Consider the following 9,772-nt stretch of genomic DNA (forward strand, 5'->3'; position numbering starts at 1 on the left):
ATTGTATGCAATTTTTGTTGTGTGCTCCATTAGCTTGAGACTTTCTTCTTCCATTGGAAGTAGGTACAGCTGCAGCACGAAAAGAAATAATCAGAAACAAAATCCGTGCAATTGGCAAGATGGCAAGAGTCTTCTCTGTTCTCAGGTAATTACTATTCTCAACTTGTCTGATCTGTTTATATGGAAAGACTACATGTTAGCAGTTCCCTAACTGCTCTTACAATTAAGTGCAGCTGTAACTTTTTTAATAGATGAGTTATCTATTGCTAATACTGTACTTCTGCTAAACATTTATTTAGCACCAATGGTTGTTTTTCAGAATGTGGAGCTATCCTAACCCTTTCTCATGTAGCTGAATAATGAGAGCAGAGCAAAGGTGATGGCAGAATCAAAGAGTAAAAAATAATGGCAAGAAAAGCTGTGCCAAAGAAATGGGCTCTGAAAGACAGGTGCAAAGGAGGGAAGGGAAATGATGTCATGGGCGCAGTGAATGGACAACACAAGAAGCAGAATTTAAAGGCAGCAGGAGTAAGAGACAAGAACAAAGGGGTCTGGTATTTGGTTTCGCTTAAATATAATAATCCTGCCACATCCAAGCTCAGAGTAGCTCCTGACATATAATATTTTTGAAAGGCAAGAAGATGCCAAAGATGTACAGTCGTACCTTGGAAGTTGAATGGAATCCATTCTGGAAGTCCGTTCGACTTCCAAAATGTTTGGAAACCAAAGCGCGGTTTCTGATTGGCTGCAGGAAGGTGCTGCAGCCAATTGGAAGCCACGGAAGCCCCGTCAGACATTTGGGTTCCAGTGAACGTTTGCAAACCAGAACATTCACTTCCGGGTTTGCAGCGTTCAGGAGCCAAAACGTCCAAGTACCAAGGTGTTCAGGATCCAAGGTACGACTGTACGTATAATGGGAGGAGGAAATGCCTTTCTTTCCTTCCTAAACACCAGGGAGCAGGGCTGGCAGACCTCTCCTGAGATTGTGTTCCCCAGACTTCACCTTCCTCTCACTATTCTAAATCACACCCTCCCTGCTATTTTCACTTGCAGTATTACATTTCCCGGTTCTTCAGTGTTAGATAGGAGACGGTGGATTTGGGGGATAAGAAGAGCTCAGGCAAGGACCTGCATGCAAGTCTGAAGCATATTGGGTATGAAGACCTCTTTGGGTAAAACAGTTTTCCCCCTCCCCCTTTTTGTCTCCTAAATTCAGGGAAGAGAGTGAAAGTGTACTGACACTCAAGGGTTTGACTCCCACTGGAATGTTACCTAGTGGAGTATTGGCTGGAGGACGCCAGACCTTGCAAAGTGGTAATGATGTTATGCAACTTGCTGTGCCTCAGATGGAATGGGGCACATCTCACTCTTTCGCTAACACCACACACAGTGCATGCAGGGAATTCCTTATGCTTTTCAGTTCTTGTCTTAGCGGCTGATGATAAAGCATAACTTTATGTATTAATCAGGCAATGTAAAATCAGTATTTAACCAGGGTATTAAACAAAAAGCAAACAGTATTAGTCACGCTGTGCTAATCTTTGTCTGTCTTTGAGCTTTCCTTGTTAGAGCATTTCAGATAGCAAGATTATTTATGAACCGGGAAAAGATTGGCAGGGTAGGTCAGAAAATTAAAGAGACACCGTTATTTCATCAGATATCACATATGGCCTTATTCTTTATTCCTACAGTTTTATTACAGACGTTAATCTGTTTAGTAAATGCCAGTTGCCTTTTAGTATCAATAGCTACCAAGTTTCCAAGCTCAATTTTGCATTCCACGGATGGAAAATGTGCTTTGTTTCGTACCCTGGTGATTGATGCCAAAGTTTGTTCCTTCATGTTGTTTGTCAAATGTTCTGTGTAATACTACTTGACTTCCCTGAATTGTCCTTGTAAGTTGCTATTTCCTTCCTCTGCAGATGTAGCTGCTTTTTTTAGATCTGTCTTGTCTTTCTCTAGGTATCGCTGTATGTCTGTATAAGTGTGTAAAAAAAAATTAAATCACTATCTCAGACACTTGTCTGTCTCTTGATGTACAAGCAACTTCGTAGCACCTTATTTTTGAGGTTGGCTGCATTTGACGCTGCACCCGGTTCATTCTGATGGCTAATGTAACTGAAAAATAACCAATAGCTGTTATAAAATCCAATTGAGAATAAAGGGGCTAAATGAAAACCTTGTAAATAAGTCAGACTCAAAGGGTGTTTAAGTGTGCTTATATTTTTTGCATGAAAATAAAAAGAAAATACACCTGTAATCTGGCTCATTGAATACTTTATAAAAGTTGATGGATTAGTTGTTGCCAGAAGAATATTGTGAGATTCTTTTTTTTCTTTTTTAATTTCTTCTGACTATATAGTTCATTTTTTTTAATGGATGTCAAGAAAGAAAGTGGGCGTCATAACATTCCTGAGCTTTATTAACAGAAAACATTTTAGTTTTCTGTGTCGATATTTCTGTAATTTCTGAGTTCAATTTTACAGCACATGTTTTTTCTTGTCTGTCAAAAAAATTTTTTTTGCCGCCTAATGTAATCAAAATTCAACATTTTAATGTAAATTTGTGAAACTTTTCTGGTACTGTGTCAGTCTAAAATAATTTTTGTTTGAGTTAACACCTTTTAATATTATTTAAACTGTTTTATTTACTATTATTATCCTCTTGGAGCATATAATGTCTCCAAGTTGACTTTTCATAAGTCCTTATATATGTATGTATGTGATCTGTGAATGTCTGTAATAGGAAATGGTGTGTATGTTCCTTGTATCATCAGATTTCCCCCTCTAAATGTTACTTTCAGTGTGTATATTCACTACCCAGCTTGCATATTGTAGTTTTCTCAGCACTATGTAAGCTGTAGAGAATTGGAACATGTGCATTTGATCGGACTTGATAATGTTGTCTCATGTTTGTTATAAAACAAGACAAGTGGACCTGACATATAACATCAATCAAAAAATTTAATTTCAGCATGACCCCAACTTAGAATTTTAGCTAACTTTACTCCTTTAGGAGCCTCAAATGGCAACAGTTTAACAGAAATGTTGTGAATACAGTAGATTTTTAAGGTGCTCACACAATTTCTACTGTTGTTGATAGGGTAAACCAGATGATTCCTGTTGCAAATTAGACGTTTCTAATGTTTAATGGAAAGTTGTAACACAAATCTTTCATCACTTACAACAATGAAATGTTACAGTAAATTGGACAAATAGAAAACTGGCATTCAGGAGTCATTTTGTTTTCCAAAGGAGTAATGCCATAGTGTTGTCTACATTAAAATTAATGTAGTAGCAATATAAATCAAATGGCTTCTTGTGATGAAAGATTTGATTGAGCACCATTGCTTTTATCCTATATTTTATTTTATTTTTTTGTAAAAGCAGCTGCATCTTATGGGTGAAGCTGTTGGGAGTGGGCATCCAGCCCTTAATAGCCTGACATTTCCATTCTTTAATTCAGGTAATCTTTCAGAACTATGAGGTACAAATGAAATACTACATTGAGATATTTGAATTTTGGTATCTCTTTTGCTAGAGGGGGAAAAAACCCTCCCAGAAATGGGATTAGCATTTCAGAGAAGCTAATTCAGCTCACTAATTTACCGGTAGTTTGTGCCAGACCTGATGCAAGTTAAGTAATTTCATCATGTTTGGTTGGAATTACATGCTTAAAACGGTATCTCTGATTGTGCTGGTATGTGTGTGTTCTTGCATCCCACAATCACCCCCCTTTGCACTGTTGTTGTAGTCTAGGATTTAACCATCTTACACACTTGTAGATGGACTGGTCTCGTAGTAAGTAGTAAGATGGTTGAAGGTGAACTCTGTGAGGTAGTAACTGCATTTCCAAACCAGCACCCTGATAAGTGCACTGTTGCTGCTGCTGTATGGCTTGTCATAGAAGGAAAAATTACATGAAGAAAAAGGCAAATGTTTCCCTGTCTTCCTTGACTAGACTGAATTATTTTTAAAAGACAGCAACCTTTATGTCACTGGTTTTCAGTGGCCTGGGTTGTGGTGCAATGGGATTCAGAAAAAATATATGATATTGTCTCTTAGGTTTGAATGGTGCCCAGTAAGAACAATCCAGGCTTTGCCTACAAACTAACGCTGTGGGCCCTCTCGCTATGTTCACACAGAACAATAAACTGTTTTACCATTACAAGAAGGAGCCTAGTCAACCTTGTGCTCTTCTCTGCCACGTTTACAACAGCCACAAGGAGGAGATTGGAATCTTCAGCTTCAGTTGTCAATTAACCACAGTTTAGGGGTAACATTTCACCTGAACTGTTCATAAACCACAGTTTGAAATTGGCTTGTTTCAGTAAACCACAGTTAACACCAACTGCAGTTTATCCAGTTTCAAATGTAACATGAAACTGGAGCTAGTCAAAAACAGAAGCAGAAGCTTCTGATGTCTATAGCAGAAGAGAGGAACAAAGAAGCCCACTGCCTGCCTAGGTTTATTCCTACAATAATAAACTGTAGTCTATTGTTGCATCCAAACTCAGTAGGGCTTTTTCAGTCCCATTTCCAGATCCAGGAGCATGGCAAGCTGCTTTTGAAACTCAAGCGGGTTTCTTAAGAAATTTGAAGTGGGCTTTTGTGTTAAAGGAGAGTTTTATTAGAATCACTTGGGACTTCAGTTTGGTTATTCCTGAAAGAGGTGAAATTAGTTTCTACAATGTTTTTTATTAGTCCACATCTGTTCCTGCGGTATCTTGGGAGATTTCTTACCCCCCCCCCCCAAAAAAAAAACCCTGATTAAAAAATACAACAGTGTTTGGGGTTTTTTTTTAGTGCACATAAAACGCATTTTGAAGCAAAGCTTTATCACTGTAACTTCTAACAATATATGCCAAAACAAATGTTTCATCGTATTTCAAAGAATACAGTTCTGCACTTAAATGACAAACTGACGATCTAAAACTTGAGAATTATAGGTTGGCTTCATCGTCTATATCAATGGTTTCATTGTGGGTGAGTTTGTAGGTAATTCTGTAAACACAATATTGATCTGAAAGACCTTGTTGTCCATAACTCCTCCAGTTTTCACTCCTCTATATTCATTTGTAAATTTTGTTCCCACCTATTTCTTAATCCTATCCTACTGATGGTAAACGCAGAAGAGGAACTTTTTTGATGGTAATAAGAGATCATTGCTTTATAGAACAGGTATTTGCCCTCTAAGATCTTACTGAGCTAATGGCATGGGTCACTGCTTTTTCAGTTGTCATGGTGGGTACACAGAGATGTTTGAATATTTCATCTCTCCAAAGGAAATTACAAAGTAAAACAGTTCATTCATGATGATGTGATCATCAGTTTGTTTTACCTTGGCTATCAGTGAAGGGTCTTTACATTCCTTCTCATGTGAAATAGTGTTAGTCTGTTCATAAGCATATTAGAAAATGTGCAGAAGAATATCCAAAGTTTTATTTTTTTCATAGCTACTTTAAACAGTAGGGGGGGTCACATCCATTTTTAAAATCTGGGGGTTCCCGTTATTAACTGCAGCTCACCTACAAACATGCAGACTTTCGTCTTCTTAGTTTGCATGGCAACTGGTTACATTTAAAAAAAATATCATCATCATTGTATGTAAAGCAGCAGTTACTCATGATGATGATGATAAGAAACGTTCCTTTCTTAAATTCTTGTGTTTGGCTCAGGAATAAAATACTTGATATTTTATTGCATGTTGGTATTGTGGACTAATGAAGAAAGTCCTCCCGAAACATTACAAACTGTCCCTTTCAGCCCTTTCCATGTTGTTGGGAACTCCTATTAACCTGTGGTTTCTTTAAAAATAAATAAATAAATGGTAGTATCAAAGCCAAAAAAGCAAGGAATTTTTTATTTTCAAAAAGGACTTCTTAAATCAACCTTCAGCTAGTATAATAATAATCATATTTTTTTCTGCTATGTGATATTACACTCTTCATCTTTCTCATTCATTTTGCATGCATCTACTCACTTCTGTACAGCCACAGTAGAGGCAATTGAGGCTGAAAAAGGTATGGTCTCAGTGTCTTTGCTACTGGCAGGGATTGGGGTCTGGGAGGGATTTAAAAGTCTGTTCTGCTCTTTCAACTTGCACAACCAGAGATGAATCAATACACTGATTCATCTGCTGTTATTTGTAGCATTTTGTCTTGTCTTGTCTTCATGATTGACTTGCCTTTCGCTTTTGGGGTGATTTGCTTTTTCTGACTGTGGAATAGGGATGTGTTTTCTTTCGTTAGCATAATAGCATGCTATGTTTATGTCCCTTCTTTTAGTTGACATACTTCCTCTGGTGATAATGGATTTTAAATGTCTCCAATCCAGCAGGCCACTTTTAAGTATATGCATGGCTTGAACACTCAAATTGAGCTTTTCATATTTGCTAGCTCCCCCACCCCTGCACCCAATATTTTGAATGTGACTTCTCAACAATACATCATAGCCATGAGTTTCAAAAGTAGTTTCTGGTGCCATACAATAATGCAGCCCTCCTCTCTTCCACTGTGCGCAGATAGCTTCCCATATGGTTTTCTGGATTGAAGTCTGTGTCTTTTCGTTTCTTTCTCATAACCCATCTGGTAGTGCAAGATTTAGTTTTATAAAGGTGTTTTTATAATGTGTAGTATTCATTTGTGAACACTGAGTGCCAGGAAGCTGGCAAAGTATAAAATGTTAACTTTGGATGAGTGCCGAATAATAATTTAGACATGGCCAAGGGCTTGCCTTATTTCCAGAGAAGCATCTTATTTTGGAACAGCAACCTTTCATGCCATGTCACTGCTTTGGCAACGGGGTTCAGTTGCTTGGGTGGTGTGGATAAAGTTTCCTGAAGTCTTTTTTGGGTCCTAGCCTTAATAGCCACTATCTCCATGATGACTTTTATATCCCGTCTTTGTCAGGCCATTGCTTTCCTATAAGCCACAAAGTATGTATATGTGCACAAATGAGCTACCAGTACCAAGCAAATCTGTGGTCTAATCACGTTTGTAGACTAATCTGTAAGGCTGGTGCTTTTTAAATGTGTGCCAAGTCTGAAGACTTGGACTATACTTCAAAACTGAAAAATGGTCTTATTATCAGTGTTCAAAATAAAATGGGCTCCTGCCTGATGTGTAAGGTGATCTGTTGAAGTCTAGGTATTGTCCTTGTTTTAAGGTGGCTTCCAAGGCTGTTGTGGTTATTCTCACATGTTTAGCCTAGGTATTCACAGTCATATCTTGCGTTGCTGCCAACTTTAGTTTTTGTGTTCTCATAAGTGATGTTTGGAATGACTAGCGGCCTTAAGCAAAAATTGGTATGCTATAGTGAAGAAGGGGACGCGGGTGGCGCTGTGGGTAAAAGCCTCAGCGCCTAGGGCTTGCTGATCGAAAGGTCAGCGGTTCGAATCCCCGCGGCGGGGTGCGCTCCCGTTGCTCGGTCCCAGCGCCTGCCAACCTAGCAGTTCGAAAGCACCCCCGGGTGCAAGTAGATAAATAGGGACCGCTTACTGGCGGGAAGGTAAACGGCGTTTCCGTGTGCTGCGCTGGCTCGCCAGATGCAGCTTGTCACGCTGGCCACGTGACCTGGAAGTGTCTCCGGACAGCGCTGGCCCCCGGCCTCTTAAGTGAGATGGGCGCACAACCCTAGAGTCTGTCAAGACTGGCCCGTACGGGCAGGGGTACCTTTACCTTAGTGAAGAAAAGTCAGAGAGGCTGTACAACTCTGCTCACTTTTTACAAGAGAAGTGTAAATACATAAAATCATATTTAATCTAACTTACTGCTTTTGTGGGTGTCTCCCCCCTTTTTTTTACATTTTGATATTATTTCTTAGAAGTTACTAAGAATACGCAGAGCTTTTTCCCATTACTGACATGTCTAATTTGCATTTTGTTAAGCAATACGAGGATTCTCTCCACAACATAAAATCTGCAGTTTTGAAGAGGCAAAAGGACTGGATAGGATCAATGAGCGAATGCCGCCAAGGAAAGATGCTCTTCTTCAGGGTGGCATTAATTCTGTGAATGCAACAAATGCCAACGGAAACAATGGCGCTGGCAACAACAATGCACAGTGACCATCGCATCTGCTTACTTACGTAATAATTGGTTGAGGACTGCTTCTTGAAAAGACAGTAGCCAAAACATCCCAGGGAGATGCAGTCCCCACGCTTTACCCGGAGCGAAATCACAACTTGATCTTACAGAAGAGAAGCCATGATGCTTTGGAAATTACAGCCACTCTTCTAAAAGTGACAACATGAATATTAACAGTGCATATTTGGAACTCACTTGTGGAGAGAGATCCAGGGACAAGCTTCTGCTGTTATCACTATAGACTTAGCATGTTACTTTTTTATCATTGTCAACACTTTTTATGTTTACAGAATGGGATTGTAGAGCTAGGTGGTGGGTTTGTGAGGTGGTTTTCTTTTGTTTTTAAATCGGACGTTCTAATGCATCCGTATTTATTTAATGGTCTTATGAACTGTCTTTAAATGATAGTTTTACAGTGGTCTTAAAATATAAATCTGAGGCTGCAGACATGTCTGTGTTTTAAATAAGTGAGGAAGAAATGCCAAAAATCTTAGTAATTATGTAAATTTCTGGTCTTGGGTATACTCCTGTTGCTAATTCTGTATAATGTTCAACATATTATTTTTAGTTAAAACTTATCAGAAGATTTCTATATAAAAATGTTTATTACTTGAACCATAGCTTTTGAAAAATATTTTAATTTAGAAACTGTTTTGCCCAACTTTTTGAGACTTTCCCCACACTTGAATGTTAAAAGAACTATTAACAGTATAAAAAAAGAAGTTTAAAATTAAGGTACTTTGTACATTACGTTTCAAGTAAATTTGATTCATATCAGATCTGTAAAACTTGGCTTTGTATTTTCTGTATGCATGTTTTAATTTTGCAGATATTTAATATATAGACCTAGGGTGTACAGGAGAAAACATCCTATAGGTTATGCAGCACAGCTGTTATGGGTATTTTTAGTTTATTGTATTAAAGTTGCTTAAATAGTTAATAATTGTTGGGCTGAGTGGCTGCAAGTGTGTTCTTTTAATTCTGTTTGGTTGTTTTTGTTTTGAACTTTTGGCCATACAATGCATAATTACTCTGGACATTATGGTGTTAGTGAAGATATAAAATCAAGATGCATGTTATGTTTTTGATAGCTGGACTGTTTGGTTAAAATAAAACCAAACCATGTGTTGATCTAACGAATGATGAACTGTAGTTAAATTCTCCCAACATTTTGTTACCTACCTTTCTTATTCTGTGGGAAGCTGTTGGAATCTTACGGCAATGGATTTCACCTGCAGTGTATTTGCCACAAAGTGGAACTTGTGTGTGGCCCTAAGTTGGCTATTTGATGCATGTTTTAAACCATTCAAGTATTTTATAATAAGAAGCGCACAATAAAGTTTGTGCATGGGCCTCAGCTCGGATTGGTTTGCTTCTGTTTTTGTTTGCGTAATGAGGAACACAACACAATCAACCATTTTAGTTGACCTCCTGGGGGCAAATATCTGGAATGGGGAGGTTCCCAGCACATTTTAGAATCTTTGAAGTCCCCGAGTTAAGGAAGCCTCCCTATGTCAGAAGTTTGCTCCAACTTGAGGAAGGTGACAGGGGCAGAGCTGGTGTGCTCATTCCTATAATCCTTCCTCATATAGTTACTTGGATATAGAGCAGTGCTGTATTTAATGAGACTATTATATGGTGGGTGATTAGATCTCAAGCACAGCTAACTAAAATGGCAAAGGAACAT

At 38.4% G+C, this 9,772-nt stretch overlaps 1 protein-coding gene across 5 annotated transcripts in view; it reads left to right on the plus strand.

Annotated features, from left to right (window-relative positions):
- The window catches only part of PPP3CB (protein phosphatase 3 catalytic subunit beta), a 35,119-nt gene extending 25,677 nt beyond the window's left edge, over nt 1-9,442 (plus strand). For 2 of the 5 annotated variants that reach the window (XM_028729016.2, XM_028729024.2), the window contains exons 11-14: nt 61-145; nt 1,217-1,314; nt 5,993-6,022; nt 7,888-9,442. In XM_028729016.2, coding sequence (XP_028584849.1) covers nt 61-145; nt 1,217-1,314; nt 5,993-6,022; nt 7,888-8,066 — 392 coding nt within the window. In that variant the 3' untranslated portion in view covers nt 8,067-9,442. The remainder of the gene's footprint in view (nt 1-60; nt 146-1,216; nt 1,315-5,992; nt 6,023-7,887) is intronic. The other 3 variants (XM_077930675.1, XM_028729019.2, XM_077930676.1) reach the window with 3 other exon arrangements.
- Nucleotides 9,443-9,772: the final 330 nt, after the last annotated feature.

The sequence above is a fragment of the Podarcis muralis genome, chromosome 6 (genome assembly GCF_964188315.1).
Source record: "Podarcis muralis chromosome 6, rPodMur119.hap1.1, whole genome shotgun sequence".
In the NCBI taxonomy this organism is placed as follows: Eukaryota; Metazoa; Chordata; class Lepidosauria; order Squamata; family Lacertidae; genus Podarcis; species Podarcis muralis.